Source organism: Macrobrachium nipponense, chromosome 5 (assembly GCF_015104395.2).
Source record: "Macrobrachium nipponense isolate FS-2020 chromosome 5, ASM1510439v2, whole genome shotgun sequence".
NCBI lineage: Eukaryota > Metazoa > Arthropoda > Malacostraca > Decapoda > Palaemonidae > Macrobrachium > Macrobrachium nipponense.
Window position 1 is genome coordinate 10,082,520 of NC_061107.1, and position 25,130 is coordinate 10,107,649.

Here is a 25,130-nt window from a genome sequence, read left to right on the forward strand (position 1 = left end):
GTATGAGTATAATTAGCTACTAAAGAAAAATATGGCACCCATCTTTGGCATAATTTATAGATATACAGAGGGAAGAGGCTTCGTCATTGGCCTCTGTCCATGATTCGCAGGACAGATAGCAAACAAAAGCACATACACACACAGGCATACACTCGCACGCGCGTGCGCGCACACACGCATAGGAACGGAAATGACACAATCATGGCATTGAAGGACGAGTTTTTCATTGCTTCCCATTAGTTAACATTTTGTGGGGACACCACGTCAGGACACACTTCCTATTCGTATCCTTTGTCGCCTATAAATGCGACACCAGCTTTTAGTAGCCATAAATCAATCAGTCAATCAATATCCTTCGTCAAATCACGATCTGGGGTCAGGACTATCCCCGCAAACACTCGAGTCCTTCAAGGGGTGTCCTTCAAGCTGAGTCCTTTAAAGAGTTCGTTCATGGTGAGTTCTTCAAGGAAAGTCCTTTAAGGGGAATCCTTCAAGAGGAGTTCTTCAATGGGAATCCTTCATTTGGAGTCCTTCAAGGGAGACCTTTAAGGGGGAATCATTGAAGGGGAGTCCTTCAAAAGGTGTCCTTCAAGTGGAGTCCTTCAAGGGGAATCCTTCGAGGGGGATCCTTCGAGGGGAATCCTTCGAGGGGGAATCCTTCAAGGGGAATCCTTCGACGGGAGTCCTTCAAGTTGGATCCTTCAAGGGGAATCCTTCAAGTGGGATCCTTCAAGAGGAATCCTTCAAGTGGGATCCTTCAAGGGGGTTCCTTCAAGCGGAATCCTTCAAAAGGTGTCCTTCACAGGGAGCCCTTCAAGGGGAATCCTTCAAGTGTTAATCCTTCTTCCGGGGGAGGGAATCCTTCAAGGTAAGTCTTTCGAGTGGAGTCCTTCAAGCTGAATCCTTCGAAAGAGTCCTTCAAGAAGATCCATTCAGACTCGCTGGGTATTGAAAAGAGTTCTTCGAGGGGAGTCCTTCAAGAGGATCCCTTTAGACTCGCTGGGTATTGACGGGAGGCTGCTGGGAGGAGGCAGGGGACACGCTTTCCATTGAGGGATCGCGCCCTAGGATACCGTCCATGGTGCTCTCGTGTGGGATGCTGCCCACTCCTGCCTTGCCGCCGTACCAGTACCTTCTAGCTCCAATCCTTGCCTGGTATATCAGCCAGACGATTCCCTGGAATAAAAGAGAATGGTTAATGAACCGTAATAAGAGAGAGAGAGAGAGAGAGAGAGAGAGAGAGAGAGAGAGAGAGAGAGACGGGGCGTGGCGGGTGACAATTAACTTAACCGTTATTACTGTTTAATTGTAGACAATTATCCCATCCAGAATACACCAAAAAATTAACTAATAATAATAATAAGAGAGAGAGAGAGAGAGAGAGAGAGAGAGAGAGAGAGAGAGAGAGAGAGTGTACAGTTAATTGAACCTAGAGCTGTCACTCTTTGATTGTAGACAATATCCCCTCTGGAATACACCAAGCAATGCTTCATAAACACAAACTGAATGATCAGCCTTATACTTCTCAGAGCAATTTGTAGTAATGTTTTAAAATTTCCTAAACTGGACCACCTTCCTTTAGCTTTACTGGTAAATTTCTACCATAGCACTAATGCTACACACCATTCCATAATGCGCATGCGCGTCTCAAACATCTTTGGAAAAAACCTACCTGTCTCAGAGGAACTATTATTGAACCCTGGGTCTTGGAATGTCAAGTTTGCAGTTTCCTATCCTGCAATACAAAGTAAATCATTGATGCTAATCTTCAAAGTATAAATCCCTGAACTACATACGGACAGATATGGAAGGAACAATCTTCTCTCTCTCTCTCTCTCTCTCTCTCTCTCTCTCTCTCTCTCTCTCTCTCTCTCTCTCTCTGTTTAATGAGTTGACCACCCTTCTATGACCAAAGATCACGTTGAAAATAAAGATATTTAATAATACTTATTCTACTCTGCTATCCTTTGAGGTCATAGAACTATTTCGCAAAAATGGAAGTCCCAGAAGAATCAAGTCCCAGAGAAAATATGTCCTAGAAGGATGGGGTCCCAGAGGTGACCTAGAGGAAAGAGGTCCCAGAAGAATGGCGTCCCATGAGGAAAGATGTCCCAGAAGATGAAGTCCCAGAGGAAAGATGTCCTAGAGAAAAGAAGTTCCAGAAGAATGGAGTCCCAGAGGAAAGATGTCCTAGAAGAGAGGAGTCAGAAGAAATGGATGTCCCAGAGAAAAAAGAAGTTCCAGAGGAAATCCCAGAAGAATGGAGTCCCCAGAGTTGGAAAGAATAAGTCCAGTGAAGAGTCCCAAAGAAAATCCCAAAAGAATGTAGTCCCAGAGGAAAGTTTGTCCCAGTGTAAAGATGTCCCAGAGGAAAGCAGACCCAAAGGAAAGATGTTCCACAAAAAATAAAAGAAGTTCCAGAGGAAAGAAGTCCCAGAAAATAAAAGAAGTCCCACAAGACAGACCAACAGCCATCATCCAAGGACCCTCCTGATGAGAGCCTCGTACATCAGCCAAGACCCCCCAACCCCAAGAAGGGGACATTCCTCTCCCTTACCTTCATAATCCCTTCAACAGGGGAACACTTACCAGCAACCACCTTCTAAAACAAAAAGCGAGGAGGGACATTTTCTCCCCAAAATCAAATGATTTCTACTCCTGGGTCACATTCCAAAGACGAGAGGAAACCTACGTACTTGCATGACGGGGCTGAACACGGCGCAGCAGACGACGAAAGGTATGGTGACCTTCAGGTTGTCCCAGTCCATTATCGGGTAAATGGCAGTGCCGCCTTCCGGGGTCTTGCCCCCCGCCGCCCAGTAGATGAGGGTGAAGATGAGGTAGATGAACATAAAGCTGAAGGGGATGTAGAAGTGCAGGATCCGCACCGGACTGCCGACCACCCACAGGTCTATGATCACGTAGATAGAGTTGATGATGTGGACCTCCGCGTTCAGCGCTGTTATGGGGTTCGCTGTCGGGGTGAGGGGGAGGGCAACAGGGGGTGGGGAAGAGGGGAGAGGAGACGGATAAGAAAGAGAATACGAATGGGGGTAAGGAACAGAGATACTGTTTATTTGTTCGTCAACTGACGGATTTCAGTTATCTCAAAGTTTCTCGCTGTTACACTTAGCTGATAATACTCGCTCGTTTCTCCATGAGCGTATTTCATTCATATCTAAGTATTCCCCCTCTGTTAGACGTTGCTGAAAGTTGTGTACACTTTCTGGACTACACTTGCCTTGTATGGAATGACTGATTAACAATGATGACTGGAAATAACGCTATAACATGACAATGACTTACCTGGGTCGTATATTGCACTCCAGTATGCTGCTGTAATCAACATCGCAGGTAAGTATACTATGCTTTGAAGGACCCACAGCACCTGGTTGGTGGAGTAAAAAAAAAATTAGCAAATAAATAAAAGGAGAGCCTTTTGTGTCGTATCCTCTTCTTCTACGGGGGCGTTCTTGTGGATTACATTTATATGAGAGAGAGATAATCCCGGCACGAGATATTCACTCAGTGTTCCTGGATTTCTACTTATACGCACAAACAGAACTTGTTCAAGCAGCTACTAAGCTCAAGACAATCAAGTTACTTCACTTCACAAGGATACAAAAAAAATACATATGAAAAAGAAAATTCTCTTGATTCTTATGACTGGATGGCAGATTTACAAGAACCTACGTACTATGAAGGATTATGTAAATGTAACTTACGATGGAAAACCTTTATTGTCAATACTTTACCTTCAAGTGTGTGACCATCGTCTTCGGCAAGTGAGCTGTGCGTCGGTATTCAAGCCAACTGACGGTCATTATAATAGCATGGACGCCATTCATTATCTGAAACGAAGCATAGAAATTTGAAGTTTATTCTACATAGAGGTGAGTTCTGGGCAAGGTCTTATGATAACGCTACTGCCGCTATCAAACCTTTCCCCCTATGTTTCGAAACTGTAACTTTGCGAGTACTAAAATTATTTATGATGAGATTTTTAAAGCAAAATATAAGATATATTTCTCATATGAGTCCTAAAATTTTTAAGATGAAATTATTTTCAGCAGTCAAGTATAAGGTATATTTCTTAAACAGAGAGGTCTGAGACATTTCATTGGAAACAAAATGGTTGGTCATATTTCATCTCAAACTGGTCAAATCCGCAGGAAGTTTATTTGTCCTTCTTCCATTGCTTACCTAATTTTCATCTTATTCCCCAAAATTGCAGATAACTTTCACATGAAATATAGGCGTATGATCACATTCCTTTCATTAATTTGAATGCTCTCTATATTCCTTAACATATTCTGCTTCAATGCAAATGTTAAACGAACACCTTCGTACAAAGTATTTGTATACAATGATTTATCAATTTTATGAACTGTCTTTTTTTTAGTAGTAACATTTGTGGAAATGTCGTCAAATGTTCAAGGTAAGGTATAAAAAGCCTTCATATGTATAATAAGAAATATAAGTACGACTGCCATAAAATGAAAATGATTCTAAACAAATGATTCATTGGACCCTGATTCAATATTATTCTTAAGAACAGCAAAAATCTACAGGAGTTTATGATAAATCCTGTATTATTGGCCATTGACTCAATCCTTATTCTCAAGAACACTACGGATGTAAAGTCATTTCTAACAAATTTAGTAACCTTCCGAATCAATATGATTCTTAAAAGCAGCGGAAATATTTAGCAAATTATAAAAAACAAAAAAACAAAAAATCTTAGTAACCTTTCACTGCAATTTACGTTATGAATACATGAATACGAATTTCATTTTAAGTTAAGATACACTTGACAGACTTACAACGATGCTCAGATAGGCCCAGTTGGTGAGGTAGATGAAATGGTAGGCCTTTCTCTTGGCCGGGGCTCCCACGCCGCCCTCTTCCACCAGGTTGGCTATCCACCATCCCAGGTGGTACAGCGCCCAGAACCATCTGTACGCCACGTACCACACGTGCACGCCTACCTTCCCTTCGCCCAGCCACTGGTGAGGTACGTGTCGGATAAAGAGAGAAGACACGTCATAAGGCTTTTAAGAAACTTCGTTATAAGCTAAAGGATTAAGGTGAAAAACATCTAAAAATAAGAAACTTCATTGGAAGTTGAAGGATTAAGGTGAAAAACTTCAGAGAACTTTTAAGAAACTTCATTAGAAGCTGAGGGATTAAGCTGAAAACTTGAGAAAGCTTTTCAGAAACTTCATTATAAGCTGGAATATTGAGGTGAAAAACTTCAGAGAGCTTTTAAGAAACTTCATTATAAGCTGAGGGATTAAGCTGAAAACTTCAGAGAGATTTTAAGAAACTTCATTATAAGCTGGAGGATAAAACAGGAAAAGTCTTAAAGCTTTTATGAAACTTCACTATAAGCTAAAGGATTAAGCTGAAAAACTTCAGAGAGCTTTTAAGGATCATTATAAGCTGGAGGATAAAACAAATAACTTCTGGAAGCTTATAGGAAACTTCATTATAAGCTGGATGATTAAGGTGAAAAACTTCAGAGAGCTTTTAAGAAACTTCATTATAAGCTGAAAGATTAAGGTGAAAAACTTCTGAAAGCTTTTAAGGAACTTCGTTATAAGCTGGAGGATAAAACAGATAAAGTCTTAAAGCTTTTAAGTAACTTCATTATCAGCTGAAGGATTAAGCTGAAAAACTTCAGAGAGCTTTTAAGGAACTTCATTTTAATCTGAAGGATAAAACCAAAAACTTCTGAAAGCTTTTAAGAAACTTCATTATAAGCTGAAGGATTAAGCTGAAAACTTCAGAAAGCTTTTAAGAAACTACATTATTTCATTATAAGCTGAAGGATAAAGGTGAAAAACTTCTTAAAGCTTTTAAGAAAATTCATTATAAGCTGAAGGATAAAACAGAAAAACGTCTGAAAGCTTTCATGAAACTTCACTATAACCTGGAGTAAGTATCACTTCAGTCATGAAATAATTAGGAACTGTACCTGGTATAGGCTGCAACCTCATTACATTTAACAGATGTGCTTTGTGTTCGAAATTGGAAATATTTCATTAATATACAAATCTATGCATCTATCAGTCCTAATAATAGCGTTCGTCTCATGCTGATTTTGTACCTGGAACACTATCGTCCATATCTATACTACCAATTGTTTCCTACAATACACACAGAATAATGGGTAAATTCTCATAAATTCTCTGCTTATATCAACCTCATGTATTCATACAAAACGAATCAGAATAATAAAGGTAAATGTCTCATACATTCTCTGCCTACATCTACCTCATCAATGTATTCATACAAAACACACAGGATCAATAAAGGTAAATTCTCATAAATTCTCTGCCTATATCTACCTCATTCATGCATACACACAAAACGCACAGAATTCTCACACTCTCATACAAAACGAATCAGAATCAGAATAATAAAGGTAAATTCTCATACGTTCTCTACCTGGGTCCTGATTCTCAAATGTCACACAGGTGACTTACCTCAGACCTTAAGAACAGGTGAGGTTCTTGATGGTCTAGTTTGAAGTTCCTCGTCTTGAACTCACGCCTCAGGTCAGAACAGAATCTCCCGCAACAAGACATTGCAACTAACAAGTAGACCTGTCAAAAAGGGAACTATGTTAATTTTAAGAACAAATCAATTTCATGGCTCGTATTTTAAGTGACTTATATTAACGAGATCTTCAGATCACAGAATTTTCAAAAAGGGAACTTACAAAAAACAGCACTTGTTCCTCATCTCTCTTATCTGAATCGGCCAAGCACGTTCAAAATATATTTTCCATTATATTATCACCTTAATGCATAAGCAGTCTTATATGATGTTCAGAGATTAAGAACACCGTCTTATTCGTCAGGAATTTGTAACATTAAATGTTGTACACTCCACAAAATCAACATTTGCTGGTAAGAGCCTTATTGTACAGACATTACGACAAACTTCAAAATGTTCATGTTCTTCATGTCTTACCCAATTTATGCGATATTATAAAACCTAATCGTTGGTGTACCCAACTCCTTTCACGAAATTTGCTTTTATTCAAAACTCAAACTGGGTTTATTTTTGTTATTTTTACATCCTAAATTATGCATGAAAAAGTTTATTATGTCATGGTTATGCTTCAAGAAAGGCTTTGTTGTGACGAGTATCTAAAATGTGGGAAGGCATCGAGAAGTTAAGAGGGAATTGTGGTTTATTAAAAATTACAGACGTATCTGGAAAAAAACTAACCAGTTGATATATAAGTATACTTAAGATGATTTGATAAGTAAGCCACAAAGTGAACACTACTCTTCCATCAAGAACAAAGGCGTAACTAATTTAATCTCATTTTCAGTTGTTCCCTTCTCTGTTTACTTGAACTAGCAGAACAATGAAATTAGCAGAACAACCTGGCAACAGCCAACAGAACTTGGCGTTCGGCATCTGACCTAACTGTTGCCGAGTCCAATATTACTTTAATGGAATCGAGATTCCTATTTCTGATATCCTCGTAGGGGGATATATGCGTCGGTGCACCTCGCTCGGCGCACTGTAAGCATTACCGAAGCGTGTTTGCAGCGTCTCTTCGACCCCAAGCTGTACCTGCTTTTTAGTTTTTATTTTTATTTTACATCTATCCCTGCTTCCTTTCCTCAACCTCGCTGTCCAACTACTCTAACTCCTTCGTCTCCACTGTCTTGAACACCGAGTGGCCTAGAGCGCCTAAACGCTTGGATCGATAAACTAAACTTCATAAAGCAAATCTGTTCCTGATATCGAAATACGGAAATCAATAGCAAACTTGGACTTGACTTAAAGATACTTTCGTTTATTAACAAGAACAAAGACGAAGACGAAGAGCATTTAAAGATAAAATCAAAAGGCAATTTAAGGGCAGGAAATCTGACGGTCCTTTCCTACATCCCCCCCCCCCCCACCCCGTCTCTGTCCGCCTTGTCACTATACGAAAAGGCCCGTGACTAATGCACGATCCTGATTGGATGACGTGTGTACATCTCTTATCTGCATAATCTTCCCCCTCCTCCCCCCCTTTTTCCAATTCTCTCTCTCTCTCTCTTCTCTCTCTCTCTCTCTCTTTCTCTCTCTCTCGTAATAAATCCTTTTGTAATCTAGTCTCTAGTGCTGACCCTTTTCCTTTTTCTCCCATCCCAAACCAGACCACAAATGGGGGAGGAGCCCGTATCATATCTCGCTTCTTCATCGTTTTCGTCTCGCCCTCCCCCTCCCCCTCCCCCTCCCCTTTCCCCTTTCCTCCTCCTCCTCTCCTCCTCACTCCCTTCTCCCAGCATAAACGTATATACATCCCCAGGAGGAAGCCGGAGGGAAGGAGGCCTAATATAGGCGGCAGCTGCGCCCAAAATTCACGCCCTAATCGCTGTCGAAACTTTCCCAATCGCGAATAAATCGGGAATCGGGCGAGTGGGAGAGAAAGGGCGAGAATGCGCGGACGGAGACAAGGTGTTGGGGGTGGAGGAGGGAGGAGGAGAGGGAGAGGAAGATGAAAGACAAAAGGGACGAGACGATGCTAGTGCCTATTATCATTTCTTGTAACGACGTTTGCGGATGGTAAAGCAAGACGAGAAAACGATGCCGTGGTAAAAGACGCAGACAGACAGACAGACAGATGGCTGAGTACGAGATCCGCCCCCTTCCAGCCCGCCTCCCCCCCCAACCAAGTCGTTTTTGATACAGGCTGTCTGTCAGTCTTCGCCGTACAGTATATAATATAGACCTATCTTCGTTATGCGTTTGACGGAAGTCTGACATTTCCTCTGTTAGAGTAACTTTGTAACTTGCTTTATAATCGCAGATTATGAAGCATGTAACTTTTTTTTAATCACAATTTTCCGGGAAACATCTTTCTGAAAGTTATTCATCTTTTTTCATGACAAAAGTGTCTGAAAGTGTTTAAACTCATCTGCAAACTTCATCACGAAATAATATTTACGACAGCATTTCTGGTCAGACGCAAAGAACCACTCAACGGTGACATAAGCCTGTCATACTGAAAATGATTTTACAGGACAAAATTTAAGTGGAAGCCACGGAAATTTAATCTTGAATGCTAAATACAACAGTTGATTGAATCTGAGAGAAATAACTTGATCGGTTCCTTCAAACTCGCGGCAGAGAGATATATACTCAATCTGACTGATGAAACTAAGAACTGGTGTTGAATAAGAAAGTTCAGATAGTCATAAAAAAAGTTACAAATATTCAAATGTAAGTTATATTCCCTGTTAGGAATGGATGGTCAAGTATTAAAATTACTGAAGTAGTTCAGTTACGGATGAGAAGAATTTGACATATTCTGTTTGTCAATTATCTAATATCTGTCAGCATTTTCAATTATTTATTATTTGGCAGTGTTTTCGAGTTCTGTTTGACATTCATCTATTATTTGTCAGTATTTTTAAGTTCTGTTTGTCAATTATATATTATTAGCCAGTATTTTCAATATCTGTGTCAATTTTCTATTATTTATCAGTATTTTCAAGTTCTATTGACATTCATCTATTATTTGTCAGTATTTTCAAGTTCTTTTTGTCAATTTTCTATTATTTGTCAGAATTTTCGAGTTCTTTTTTTTAATATCTATTATTTGCCATTATTTTCAAGTTTTGTTTGTCAATTTTCTATTATTTGTCAGTATTTTCGATTTCTTTTTGTTAGTTATCTATTATTTGTCAGTATTTTCAAGTTCTGTTTGTCAATTTTCCATTATTTGTCAGTATTTTCGAGTTCTGTTTGTCACTTATCTAATATCTGTTAGTACTGTATTTTCAAGTTCTGTTTGTCAATAATTATTATCATCTATTACTATTTTCAAGTTCTGTTTGTCAATTATCTATTATTAGTCAGCATTTTGAAGTACTGTTGTCAATTAAACACTATTTGTCAGAATTTTCGAGTTCTATTTGTCAATTTTCTATTATTTGTCAGTATTTTCCAGTTCGAAATCCTGCTACAATCTGCTAATGATATGTTTATGGGGTTATCTCTGCTTCTTGATGTAAACATGTTCAGCATATGATATTTGAGCACTTGTAAGGGTACAGTATGTAATCAATTACACACTGAGATTATCCTAAGTTACCTTTCCTTGAACATGCCACTGGTAATTCATCATTTTTCAACATTAAAGTGAGAAGCATTTTTTTAACCCATCGCAAATTATTATCACTTTTACGTACTACAGCAATTTTCTAATCCTATGATTCGATTTCATTAGGAAAATTCTCCCAAAATAAGCAAAGAGCGACAGAAATGATTCGGAATTCTTAGGAAATTCTCCCAAAATAAGCAGCGACAGAAATGATTCGGAATTACTGCATCTCCCTAAAAAGAAAATGAAATAATAAATAAATAAATAAACCCAAATAAATAAATATGAAATAAATAAATAATAAATAAATAGATATAAATAATATATAAATAAATAAATAAATAATAGGATAAATAAATAAATAGATAAATAAATATCTATATAAATAAATAAATAATAGGATAAATAAATAAAATAATAATAAATAATGAAAATCAAATAATAAATACATAATAAACTAAAACTAAATAAATAAATAAATAAACATTGACCAGAAAGTATACATCGAACTTCAACATTTCCAAGAACCAGGAATCTCCCAGAAATGCAATATGGCGACGACAATAATTCCAGGAGAATAATGACCCTGCTCAAGGAGCCCCGAAGAAGAAGACGAGAACGTGAGACGCCTTGGTCTCGTATGATGACAAAGTACCTGGCAAAGACGATCCCCAGCCGACGCACCAAGTTTCCTAGAAGTTTGCATGATGAGGCCCAAGGGTGACATCATTTCTCCATTAAGAAGCCTCCTCACCCAGTCAGATTTGGGCAACTTTATAATGCTGCTAATCCCTTTCGTTTTTATCACGGAACTGCTGAGTCACGTTTTATTTCGTTATAAATTTTTTTTCATAAAAAAAATATTAGTTTGCAAGTTTTTTTTTTCAGTTTTGTAATTTCCGATTTTTTTTTTTTTTTTGCTCTCACTCAAGGGTCAGTGGGGGATTATAACTGGATGCCGTGAGTTGCCCAGGCTCGAATGAAGGGAAGAACAGGATGGGAGAAGAAAGTTTAGAGAGAGAGAGCCTTTTCACTCCGGGGAAAGTTGTTTAAAGTCGTGAATGAATATTCGTGATTGAGTTTTTGACGTGTGCATGGATCATGCAACGTAACTTATATACAATATATTTCACTTACTTCGCCTCTGCTTTGCATGGGAATTAAAATGAAACATCGAAAGTTGTCTGCAATAATTACATACGGATGTATTCGGTAAAAAGTGAACAGTAGATTCTGCATATATATTTAAGCCTAAAAAGCAATAAAAACTATTTTTTCTCAAAATACAGCGAAAATTCGAGTTATTTTTCGAACTACAACGAAAATAAGAGTTATTCCTGACAACTCAACTGCAAAAGTACGAGTTGTTCCTGTACACACAACGAAAATACAACGAGTTATTTCTCAAAATCCAACGAAAATAGAACGAATTATTTCTGAAAATACAAAGAAAATACAAAGATCTTATTTCTGAAAGCACAGAGTTATTTCTGAACATTCAAAGGAAATACCAGCCATTTCTGCTGCTGCAAAATAAATTTCGAATTTTTCTTTTTCTAAATGCCTTAAAAATTAAGATCATACTTCAATACAAGAGAAAACAAATGCAATTTACTACAAGCTTCACAAGCTCTCGCTTCGTTTCGGCGCCAAAAGAAATTTGCAGAATGAACAAATTACCTTAAGAAAACTACAAAACAATGACAGCAAGAAAATTGAAAAAAAATCACATCAAGAAAACTGCAATCAACTTTGAACAAAAGACAATTGCAAGATGACAGCAAGAAACTGCAAAACAATGAGAAAAGCAAGACTGCAAACAAGTGACAGCGAAGAAAACTGCAACAATGACAGTCAAGAACATTGCGAAAACAATGACATAAAACTGCAAAACAAAATGACAGAACAAGAAATGCAAAACATGACAAGACTGCAAAACAATAACAGCGAGAAAACTGCAAAACAATGACAGCAAGAAAATGGCAAAACAATGACAAGAAAACTGCAAAACAATGACGAGAAACTGCAAAATCAATGACAGTAATAAAACTTAAAAACAATGACAACAAGAAAACTGCAAAACAATATTACTAAGAAAACTGCAAAACAATTACAATAGTCATGAAAATGACAATAGCAGTGATAAGGGAATTCCCAAAAATAGGAGAGAGAGAGAGAGAGAGAGAGAGAGAGAGAGAGAGAGAGAGAGAGAGAGAGAGAGAGAGAGCATTGTTTGAAAAGGGAAAATGAATTAAATCCCGGAGGGAGCAGAGCGTCATTTCTCTCTGAAAATGCGAATTTCATTTCCGCCCTACTGTGGCCGAAGCTGTGACGAGTAATTAACACTGGTATCAATCATTCTCTCTCATCAATGTCCGGTTTTCTTATTTTTTTAAAAATTTTTAATTACATTTTTTTTAAATTGACATTTTTTTTAGTTAATTTATTTTTCAAGTTCAATTTTTCTAACTAGTTAACTTTTTTCTGTTTTAAGTTAATTTATTTTTAAGTTCACTTTTTTCTAAGTTCACTTTTTTAGGTTCATTTTTTTATTTCACGTTTTTCTAAGCTCACTTTTATTTAAGTTGAATTTTTGTGTGGTATCTCTTTGTAGTTAATTCTTTTAAGTTAATATTTCATAGTTCACTTTATTAAGTTCACTTTTAAGTTCACGTGTTATTTTTAAGTTCGCTTTATTTATCAATTTTTTCAAGTTCACTTTTTTAAATACACTTTTCAGTTTACTTTTGTAAAGTTCACTTTTTATCTTAAGTTCGCCTTTTTTCATTTAAATTTGTCAAAATTTCACTTTTTTTAAATTAACTAACAGTTTTAAGTTATTTTTTTTAAAGTCGCCTTTTTTAAATGCACCTTTTGTTTTAATATAACCTTTTTATCATTAAAATTAGTTTTATTTTTTATTTTTAAGGTCATCTGTATTTTAGAATCGTATTTTTAGTGCTGTTTTTTCATTTATTTTTTCACGTTAACATTTCTAAAAGTTCACTTTTTTAAATAAAAATGTTCTGAGTTCACTTTTTTTAAAGTTAATCTTTTTTATGTTAACTTTATGCAATTGCACTTTTTTTAAAAGTTCACTTTCAAGTTCATAAATATTAAATCGCCAGAACATTACCAAAAAAAAAAAAAAAAAAAAAAAAAAAACAGCCACCAGGACCAAATCAAAATATTCAACTCACCAGACTATTACGAAACAAAATGGGAAAAAAATCACAAGAATTTAAAAAAAAAAAAAAAAAAAAAAAAAAAAAAAAAAAAAAAATGTCAATCAACCAAAATATTATAGAAAAAAATTTAATCACCTAAAAGTTAAACAAAAAGAAAAATATTCTATACACCACAATATTACCAAACAAATGAAAAAAAAAAACTCAATCACCAAAATATTAAAGAAAAAAAAAATTGGGAATATGACAACATGAAACGAAAGGTATAATATTCACAAAGCCTAAGTAATTCTACGCAATTTTTTACCTCCGAACTCGAGTAATTAAGTTGAAATATGAACGGCCCTTCAGCGCGAATTAGATTCCAGAGAACCCCAGTAAATACCGGGAATTAATTTAAAGAGAGGAAAAATGACCGCTGGCAAATTAAACTACCCCTGAGATCCACATCTGGACAGCGCAGTGAACGCTATGATTCCATGATGGTGGTAATAATAATAATAATAATAATAATAATAATAATAATAATGAAATCCTCAGGGTGTAAGTCTAAAATATACATACATATACACACACACACACACACACATATATATATATCATATATATATATATATATATAATTATATATATATATATATCTTATAATTATATTACACTTTACCAACTGTGGATTTATCACCATTTTAAGTGATTTTGCTATTATGCCTTTTTATGAATAATAATAATAATAATAATAATAATAATAATAATAATAATAATAATAATAATAATAATGTTCTAAAGGGTCCACAATAATACAAAGGGTTAAGAGCCCGTGTATAATTTTTAAGACTTTACAGAGAGCTTCCGAACCCTTCCCTGGTTTCATCTTCAGTCCAAATGAACAATTAGTTACAACAAGTACAGAGGTAAATTTAAAAACAAGAGTCGTTGAAGATCGTTGACACCGGTCGTTAGCTCGTTAAAGGGCCAGGTGAAGAAAGAGGCAGTTGACTCCAACTAGGTGATTTCTTCTCCACTATCAATCCTTCTGTCTGCAATTCTGTTGGATCTCCTTAATGGTTGTTGCAACGTTGCAGGAAGTCCTTCAAAAGAAGTCTTTTGTCAACGAAGACCCATTTGTTAATTTTTATATTAGTAGTATGTTTTTAAAAGATTTTAACTGTAGGACAGGCTCTGTTTTTCCCTCTCCCGATGCTGCTTCCGCCTTTCCTCTCACTGTCCAGGTAACCGCTGCCCTGGGGAGTCTGGTTACGGTGCCCAATCTACGCCCTCGGATGAAGGACTTCCCGCAACGTTGCAACAGCCATTAAGGAGATCCAACAGAATTGCAGCCAGAAGGATTGATAGGGGAGAGGAAATCACCTAGTTGGAGTCAACTGCCTCTTTCTTCACCTGGCCCTTTAACAAGCTTAACGACCGGTGTCAACGATCTTCAACGACTCTTGTTTTTAAATTTACCTCTGTACTTGTTATAACTAATTGTTCATTTGGACTGAAGATGAACCCAGGGAAGGGTTCGAAAGCTCTCTGTAAAGTCTTAAAAATTATACACGGACTCTTAACCCTTTGTATTATTGTGGACCCTTTAGAACATTATATATACTCTCGCGATAGAGAGTTTTTCCCTACTACTACTACTACTACTACTACTACTACTACTACTACCACTACTACTACTACTAACTACTACTAATAATAATAATAATAATAATTTCAGCTCAGGTCCATACACAGAGATACAGATGGCAGATATGAAACAATACAGAACTTCAGTGTATAGCTACAGACGTGATCGTATCATACAGGTATCAATCATACCTCCTAATAAAGCTTTGCAGATACAGGTGTGTTCCTGCCCTTTTAGAATATGGCCTCATATAAATATATAGTATTATTATAAAGGGGGAACTGCTACGAATGAATTCGTGCATTAATGCTATGTAATTGGATATGTCGTTAAACGAATAAAAATCAATGCAATTGCTATTATTTACTATTTGAATTGCTCGCATAATCGTTGCGACTTGACGAGGCCATAATATGCATTACAGAATAAAGTAAAATTCTGAAAACTGACTCAGCGTTACAGGTTTATTTCTGTAATGCGAGAAACCACAACGCTGTAATACTTTTATTATTTTGTTCTAAGAGCTCCGTAATAATAAAAAATGTTGCGAGTTCGTGTATAATTTAAAGATCCACTGAGGCCAGAGGGCTGCAAATTGGTATGTTGATCATCCACCTTCAAATCATTGAACATACCAAAACTGCAACCATCTAGCATCAGTAGTTTGTATTTTATTTGAGGTTCTAGTTAGACGTAATCGTACTTCTGGCAGCGCTGTAGGTACCAACAACCTAGGCCACCATCGGACCGTGGCTGACAGTTTTATGGCCCGTGGCTGAGGCCACCACAGGACAGAAAACTCGATTGCGCAAAAGAAAACGCATCATTTTTTTCTTGTCTCCAGTAGAGATTAGAGTCACGAGATGGATGTGGATTCGTGCTGACGAGGTTAAATGGTGGCTTTGTCTTCGTCTGCAATGTGATATATAATTTTCTACAATAATGACATTGACGTTAACTATTTTTTGATAATTTATTTATCTAATTGATTGATTGATTTAATATATTATTAATATTTAATTCAAACGGAAGCTCTTGGGTAACAGAGCCAATAGAGGATTCTTTGCAAAAAAAAAAAAAAAAACACACACACACACACAAACATTAACTGGCGTCGTTAGGTAAAGCCTAATCTTATGAATTATTCACAAATTCAAGCCGAAGGTTACACACATTCCTACCTAAATGCAGTCTGCTCTCTCTCTCTCTCTCTCTCTCTCTCTCTCTCTCTCTCTCTCTCTCTTATTCGGCATCAAGTTAGGAAGGAGACTGAAATAGTTTCAATCATGGAGCTTAAGAAATTCGGTCGATGCTTTGCAAATCAATGTATAAAAATACTTAATCAATTATCAGTATTATTTTGTAATATTTTCGTAATATTTTCAGTAATATTTTCGTAAAGATACACGGCACTAGAATCAGTGGTTAGTGAACATAATTACCAGTGAATAGATAAAAGAAGTCCCATTTTACTCAAGAGAATAGACAAAATTAAACATTATTGCAAAGTGCGTTACCCACTAAATTATCTATCATACAGCTGAACTAGCTCTGGTCTTGCTTTGTATGAGATAAGAAAGATAATTGAAAAGTGGAAAAAAAGAGAATAACAGATATGAATAAACAAGGCAAGAAACACTAGGACCTCCCAGACACTGACCCCCCCCCCCCCCCCCCCCAACCCCCCCCCCCTTCCCCCCCCCATCCACAAATAAAGGTCTGAAAAAAAAGCAAAAATTTCATTTAAAGAGTTCTTCCATTATACTGTTATCTAACCAACCTATCATTGCAAATCTGTGAAGAATATGGTTTAACAAAAGTATATAAACCCAACTAACGTTGGTGAGTTTCTGTACTCTCTCTCTCTCTCTCTCTCTCTCTCTCTCTCTCTGATGCACGCTTCTTTGTAACCAGATGCTATTGTCCTATCCAGCTGAAATCGAGATTTGACAAAGGAGAAGAGTACAGGGGAAAAAGAAATGGCTGAAAGAAATCTGAGAGAGAGAGAGAGAGAGAGAGTGTGTGTTAAAAGGAGTTACAAGGATTAGGATGTCTCAAAGACTTGTTAGTCCATCCTAAGAGGAGACATCATGTGCTCACTTATCTCTAGGAGCAGGTTTTACTGTTCACTCACAGTGTCCTAGTGATTCTGTCTAGCTTTCTTCTGATGGCACTTTATTTCATGTATCGCATATCTCGTATGCAAAGAAGTTCCCACAATGGGATGCGTTGTATCTCTTTCTAGTTCACATCCATAATTTCTTGTCTGGTTTTCGTTTAACATAAATAGGGCACTGTCTACTTTTGTTATGCCTTTCAGTATTTCGAATGTTTCTATTAGTTTTCCCCGCAATCGTCGTGTTCCTGAGCCATACATGTTCAGGCTCTCTAGTCGTCTTTGAGAGAGAGAGAGAGAGAGAGAGAGAGAGATCCATGAATTCGGAGTAATCTCAGTCCCACAGAGAGAAACAGTGAGAGAAACCCACATAGAAAGAGATAGATAGAGAGAGAGAGAGAGAGTCTCAGCAACTTGGATTGTATAATCGCAGTCCCATAGACAGAAAGAGAGAGAGAGAGAGACTCATAAACTTGGATTCAAATCGCAGGCCCAGAGCGAGAAACAGAGTAAGAAAAAACAGAGAGAGAGAGAGAGAGAGAGAGAGAGAGAGAGAGAGAGATTGATGCAAAAATGTACCATGGCGTCACAACAACTTAGGTCATCGCCGAGAGAGAGAGAGAGAGGCTCATCAACTTGGATTGTAATCGCTGTCCCATAGAGAAACAGCGAGTGAGAAAAAAACAAGAGAGAGAGAGAGAGAGAGAGAGAGAGAGAGAGAGAGAGAGATCCACGAACTCGGACTGTGATATCAGCCCTGTACAATAATCAGCTCTCTTTCTAAGGCCCTTTTCAATCTACTAGTGGAGAGTGTCGCGTGCCTTATCAGCCTAAGGCGTAAGTAGAAGTGGTCCTGCTCTGCAATCGCCCAAATCTCCCTTGTAGACATCACGACTTCAATTCGACGAGGGGAAAATCTTATCGCCTGTTTAAATAACTTGTTTTCACGCCTTAGTTTACGGTATGTAAATTACGTTCTTGATGATTTTAAAAGGCGTTCTAGCGTTACAACTTTGCTGAATAAAAACAGAACGTTAATGTTTTTTTTTTTTTTGTCTTACCTGCAGATCTTGGTACACAGGGGAAATGTATTTATGTCCTATGAATATTTTGGCTCCACGCTATTTAAAGGGAGAAAGGATACTGATATATATATTATATTAAATATAATATAATATATTAATATATATATATTAATAGATAAATAAAGAATATAGTTTGCATTCTATATTTTGGCGTTTTTATGGGCTCCTTTTATTAGATGGAATTCTGTTGAAACAGAGCATTTCAACCAGTCGCACATACACACACACACCACACACACACCACACACACACACACACATATATATATATATATATATAATATATATATATATATATATATATATTATATTATATATAGTTTATTGACCCCCTCGCCTTCACAATACAATTCATTTTTATTGCGTTCTAGAAGAGCAGCCATTTTCCTCCTAATCAGCTGACTGTAGGAGGGAAAACTCAGGCCAGGTAGGCATGTACGGTGCCAGCCGTTAGTTGGGGGTGAGGGGGGGGGAGGAATAATTACTCCTGTAAGCCTTAAGGACGTATCCGAAAAGGAAGTGTGTAGCTAGCTAGGTACTTCTTAGGCTTACTCTTAAGATCCTTTTATCCTGTGAACCTCTCGCTGGCAATATGTTCTGTTCCCAGGATGACCGGCCAGAGAGGGGGGATAAGCTGACCCCAACACCCAAGCTTCTTGCCCGACGACGCTCTCAGTCCACTCCAGTCCATGACCTAGGACAGATGTCCAACCCAGCCTTCAAATAAGGCCTACAAAAGGGGCTAACTGGCGCCCCTGACCTCGGACAAAGCCACCGTCATATCCTACAAAGGTCCACTTACATAAGGCATCCAGGTACATCTTGAGATACAGTCATATTGCCAGTTTTCTTCCTCCAAGTCAAGTAAACTATTCCACATTTTCCAATTCGAACTCCTAATTCTCAAATGAACATATCTTTGTTCCTTTTCCTTGCCTCGTGGCCGCATGCCACCTTTTGTGATCGTCCCAGACAAACCAAGTCTTCATTGAATATTTCATGTAAACACTAGAGTTCCTCCCCCAGTGTGTTAGATAAAAGTGAGTAACTGTAAATTTGTGCAAGAAGTCTTTATTTTATTTGTGCCTAATCTGGGAACTTTTCCAGATCTGCGCTGAGTCACGCGTCCATGTCTCCTCGCTCGCAAGTGCTTCCTTAACGCAAGATACCTATGAGTAATTTTGGAAACCAGCAGTGAAGTAAATCTGATTTTGGCCAGTTTTCCCCTATTGTGAGAGATAGGATTGGTCCACGTGCGGACAAGTTGCCATTTACGGCCTCTTGTAAATAAATAATGTAGAAGAATTATCTGGTTTCCATGGCAACCTTCTAATGGCAACCTTTCTAGAGTAAAAATAACCAAATCAATTCTTTTTAAGGTAAGTTAGAAGCACTTTATTCTTCATTAACCCCTCTAATATTTTCCCTTTACGTATTTGGGATCCCAAGGCCACCAATACGTAAGAATATATATGTATATATGTGTATATATATATATATATATATAATATTTATATAATATATATATCTATATATATATATAGATAATATCTATATTAATATATATATAATATATATATATTATATTATAAGTATATATATATATATATATATATAAATATGTATAATAAGAAATATAATAAAAAAACATGAAATTATAAATGAATTCTTACCAGCACAGACTTACAGTATACAGGAGATCCCATCTGTCAACAGAACATAACATTCAAAGCAGAGCCATGTATATAACGACCCTTGCTGAGCGACCCCGGATAAAAAATTATGAAAAATATATACTTTTTCAGTCGCGGACGGAGTCGGCGTTGAAAGGAGCAGAAGATCCGTCCTGTGCCGCCGCCACAAGTCGCTTAAAAACGTCATTCGTCTTAACAGTAACGACGCCTCATTACCCTTGAATAGGATGGAAAGAAGCTCATAGCTGCTTCTGGTCAGCCCACGGGAAATACACTAACGACTGAGACTGCCTTGCTGCTGCTATCTGTGCAGCTGTTCTCTCTCTCTCTCTCTCTCTCTCTCTCTCTCTCTCGCTCTCTCTCTGTTTAGTTTTTAATTCCTACTTTGACTTGGGTGTTATCTTCTCTCTCTCTACCTCTCTCTCTCTCTCTCTCTCTCAGTGCCTCTTTTACATGGTTTTTAATATCTCCTTTGACTGGGACAGTCTGTTCTCTCTGTCACTCTCTCTCTCTCTCTCTCTCTCTCTCTCTCTCTCTCTCTCTCTCTCTCACAGTGTCTCTTTTATGTTTTTTTATTTCTTCTTTCACAAGGGCAGTCTGCTCTCTCTCTCTCTCTCTCTCTCTCTCTCTCTCTCTCTCTTAGTGTCTTCTTATGTTTTTTTAATTCCGTCTTGGCTGGGGCAGTCTGCTCTCTCTCTCTCTTCTCTCTCTCTCAGTGCCCCCTCTATGTTTTGAAATATCTCCTTTGACTGGGCAATCTGTTTTCTCTCTCTCTCTTTCTCTCTCTATGGTTTTCAACTCCTTTGACTGGGGCCATCCTAATCCTTGTAACTTCTTGTAACTCTCTCCCTCCCCCGCCCCCCACTCTCTCTCTCTCTCTCTCTCTCTCTCTCTCTCTCTCAGTGGCCCTTTTAGATGTTTTCAAATATCCTCTGATGGCAATCTGCTTTCTCTCTCTCTCTCTCTCTCTCTCTCTCTCTCTCTCTCTCTCTCTCAGTGCCTCTCTCTATGGTTTTCAACTCCTCCTTTGACGGGAGCCATCCTAATCCTAATCCTTGTAACTCTCTCTCTCTCTCTCTCTCAGTACCTCCAGGGCAAGGAGGAAAAAAAAACAGTAAAAGAATTCCGTCGACTATTCAGTATATAAAACGACATGTCCCACAAACACATCATACAAGATGCCTTCCGGCTAATCTGTGTACACATTTTTCCTCTCTCTCTTTCTTTCTTTCTTTCTTTCTTCAGGATTTCCATTTTTTCTTTCCTTCTGTCTTATCTCTCTTTTTTTTGTGGGGTATAGTGGGCGGGGCGGTGGGGGGAGGGGTGTGGTTTTGTCTTGGTATTCCCCAGGCACTGATAATAATTGGGGGTAAGAAATATTTAGTTTCCTGAGACATTTGACCGCAAGAGATATTATTCTCTCTTTCTCTTTCTCTTTCTCATTTGTCCTTTGCTAGAGGTTCTTTTGTAATTAATGGACGCAAATTCTCTCTCTCTCTCTCTCTCTCTCTCTCTCTCTCTCTCTCTCTCTCTCTCTCTCTCGTAGTTGGCATTTCCTAGTTTCTATTGTTGATAATCAACACGAAATCTCTCAGAAGAAAATGGAAATCTCACCAGAACGATTCTCTCTCTCTCTCTCTTTTCCCGTCCCTCTAGCTCCCCATCCCTCCCAAAAGCAGAGAGAGAGAGGCAGGGAACAAAAACGTGTTATTACCATTTTATTGGTGGGATTTCCCGATGCCAGCAGCCATGGCGGTAACTCTAATTGTTTTATTGTGGCCCACAAACACCGCAGGAAATATAATTTATCGCGGGCGTTGAATGCTTTGCTCTGGGGTGTAGGTAAAGGGATAAAGGGACTTGTTTACACTTATGGCGTGGGGGGGGGGGGGAGGGGGGGGGGGGGGGGGGGGGACAGAGCTTTCTTCCGTTCAGACGTTTTATCTTTTCACAGGGATGTGGACTGGACCAAAGTATATAGGACTGGAGGTTGTGTGTCGTACAAATCTCTGCTTGCTTATATGAGTACTTACGAACCCATGCTATTCAGCTAAGTGTATTTACGTGCCTTGTAAGTCTCCTGCTTACTTATAAAAGTATTTACAAACCCATAGCATCGAGCTCAATGTGTTTCTGTGTCTTGTAAGTTGTAAGTCTCCTACTTACTGACATAAGTATTGGCAAACCCATGGAGTTCAGCTAAGTGCGTTTGTGCGTCTTGTAGGTCTCTTGCTTACTTATATAAGTATTTACAAACCCACAGTATTCAGCTAAGTGTATCTGTGTGCCTTGTAAGTCTCCTACTTACTTATATAAGTACTTACGAACCCATGGTATTCAGCTAAGTGTGTTTGTATGTATCGTCTCTTGCTTACTTATATAAGTATTTACAAACCCATAGTATTGAGCTAATTGTATTTGTGCGTGCCTTATAAGTCTCCTACATACTTATATAAGTACTTACAAACCCAATGTATTCAGCTAAGTGTGTTTGTATGTATCGTCTCCTACTTACTTATATAAGTACTTACAAACTCACAGTATTGAGTTAAGTGTATTTGTGTGCCTTATAAGTCTCCTACATACTTATATAGTACTTACAAACCCATGGTATTCAGCTAAGCGTGTTTGTATTTATTTTGGACGAGAGGGTTGCGTACTCGCCTATCTATCTGGTAGCCTGAGTTCGCTCCCCGATGCCGCCAGTGCGGAATCAGAGGAATTTATTTCTGGTGATTGGAAAATAATTTCTCGATATAATGTGGTTCGGATCCCACAATAAACTGTAGGTCCCGTTGCTAAGTAACCCAAATTGGTTCCTAAGCCGCGTAAAAAAAAATCTAAAAAAATCCTATCCTTCGGGCCAGCCCTAGGAGAGCTGTTAATCAGCTCACTGGTCTGGTTAAACTAAGATATATTTGATATACTTAACTTTTGACTATGAAAATAAGAAAACAATGACGTAGATTTCATGAATTCTCTCTCTCTCTCTCTCTCTCTCTCTCTCTCTCTCTCTCTCTCAATTTACATATTGATTAATCTAGCTTTTGACAAAGGAGAGCAAAATAACTAAGAAAGACAACCGGATTTTTATATCAATAATCAGCAGCTTAGTTATGTAACAAAAAAAAAACTAACAAACAAACAAACAAAAAGTGCTGCATTACTATAAATCTAAATGGAATATCTTTTGGTGTATATATATAATATATATATATATATATATATATATATATATAATATATATATATAAGAAAAAACTGTTTTGTTATACATTACAGCTAAACATTACAGGCTGATAACTTCTCATAACACAAGATACTTCGAATGGAAACTTACTTTCGAATTCGAGAGCAGTAGCCAAAATGAGCATGTGCATAAACATAATTGATTGATTGATTTTTGACCACTAAAACTGGCGTTACAACAATACGACATAATTTGTAGCATTTCTGGAGATATAGTGTAGTTATATAATCTATGATAATTACTAAACAGGGAAAATAGACCTGGTTTTTGTGTGTGTGTTTTTTTTAAATTGGTTTTAGTTGTAAGTTACCCATCTGGTTCAAAACTGAATTTTGCTGTTATGGTCCACAGAATACTAATTACCAATAAACACATACCATGCCAGCAAAAGTTACATTATAATAAAATTTTATGCATGTGTTGAAAAACAGTAGTAAAAATTAATTCTCACGGCTACTTCCAAAAATATTTGCCGACAATATTCCCTTGTGATTTTAAATTCGAAATGACTGACACATCATTTTATTGATGCAATTATTTCCCCTGGTCCTGTGGGAAGCCATTATGTTTTAATTAATCACTTTCTTTACTTGGGAATAAACCGCTTTTGAATCGTAAAACCCACCATTATAACTCATTTTTGTCAAAGATCCCCTAACAGTAATAAAACAACAACATTTGGTTAGAAATGCACAAGCACTTAATGTATTGTTTATGCAAATACAGTACAAGATTATTCACACAAAATATATCAGCAACACTCAAACGGCTATTGATTTAACGAGAGCAATATCTCTGAAGTAACGACAATTTGACAGACTGGGATGATTCAGTATGGATCCTTTAATGCAGTTTAACTTGTTTTTTAATGATTTACTTACATTTTTATTTATTCATTCATTTATTTCATTCTCATAACTGATCTCCTCTTTCTGTGTTTCCCATTCTGTTACTTCTTTTCGAATGAACACCTTAATATTCTTTGGAAGCTTGAATTCCACATCAATGGCTCCGTGGTGGGCTTGTTCCATATGAATAGGATTCATCTTCTGAATAACAATACTAATAATAATAATAATAATAATAATATTGTCAAAGAATGTGAAATAAAGACAGCGAATGTGCCTCGCTGAGCTTAGAGAAAATAAAGGATGGTTGTGCTAGGATATTTGAATGCAAAAGTAACAGACAGCAGGAAGATCTTCTGTGGGGAAATAAATGGGGATATAAAAGTCCATGACCAATGAATCTTGGAACAAAAGATACAAACTGAGACACGTTGTCGGAAGTAAGAGAGTGACCAAGGTTAGTGTAGGTCTGGGAAAAATATGAGTATCTACTGAGGAGGTAGATCTGAATGACTCAAGAGTGAACAAGGTTAGTGTAGGTCTGGAAAAAGATGATGAAAGTGTCTACTGAGGAGGTAGATCTGAATGATTCAAGAGTGGACAAGGTTAGTGTAGGTCTGGAAAAGATATGAGTATCTACTGAGGAGGCAGATCTTAATGTCTCCAGAGAGAACAATGTTAGTGTAGGCCTGGAAAAGATGATGAGAGTGTCTCCTGAGGAGGCAAAGGTCTGGAAATGATATGAGTATCTACTGAGGAGGCAGATCCTTTAATGACTCGAAGAAGTGACAATGTTATGTAGGTCTGAAAAGATATGCGTTATCTACGAGGGAGGTAGATCTGAATGACCTCGAGAGGTGGCAGTGTGTTAGGTCTGGAAAAGATATGAGTATCTACTGAGGAGGTAGATCTGAATGACTCGAGAGTAAACAAGGTTAGCGTAGGTCTGGAAACAATATGAGAGCCTAACTGAATGATACAAGAGTAAACAAGGCCAGTGTCAGTCTGGAAAAGATGACGAGAGTGACTACTGGAAAGACGTCACGCGTTAAAAAAACAAGGGCTGGAAAACCCCCATCCAGAGAAAACTTCCAGAGAACAAAGAGCTAAACAAAAACAACGCCATGGCGCCACTGCCCGTAGTAGAGGCCAGCAGATTATGAGAATGATAATGAGATTAATATCGAGACAACGGGAGGCT

The 25,130-nt window shown here is 37.5% G+C and overlaps 1 protein-coding gene across 4 annotated transcripts in view; it reads right to left on the minus strand.

Moving 5' to 3' along the window:
* Positions 1 to 860: 860 nt before the first annotated feature.
* Positions 861 to 25,130, minus strand: part of LOC135215196 (protein rolling stone-like) — a 110,297-nt gene continuing 86,027 nt past the window's right edge. For 3 of the 4 annotated variants that reach the window (XM_064249690.1, XM_064249691.1, XM_064249692.1), the window contains exons 3-8: positions 6,489 to 6,608; positions 4,824 to 5,006; positions 3,756 to 3,851; positions 3,307 to 3,388; positions 2,697 to 2,974; positions 861 to 1,176 (exon numbers count right to left, since the gene is read on the minus strand). In XM_064249690.1, coding sequence (XP_064105760.1) covers positions 991 to 1,176; positions 2,697 to 2,974; positions 3,307 to 3,388; positions 3,756 to 3,851; positions 4,824 to 5,006; positions 6,489 to 6,590 — 927 coding nt within the window. In that variant the 5' untranslated portion in view covers positions 6,591 to 6,608 and the 3' untranslated portion in view covers positions 861 to 990. Of the gene's footprint in view, positions 1,177 to 2,696; positions 2,975 to 3,306; positions 3,389 to 3,755; positions 3,852 to 4,823; positions 5,007 to 6,488; positions 6,609 to 19,811; positions 19,923 to 25,130 lie in introns of those variants that run through there. The other variant, XM_064249688.1, reaches the window with a different exon arrangement.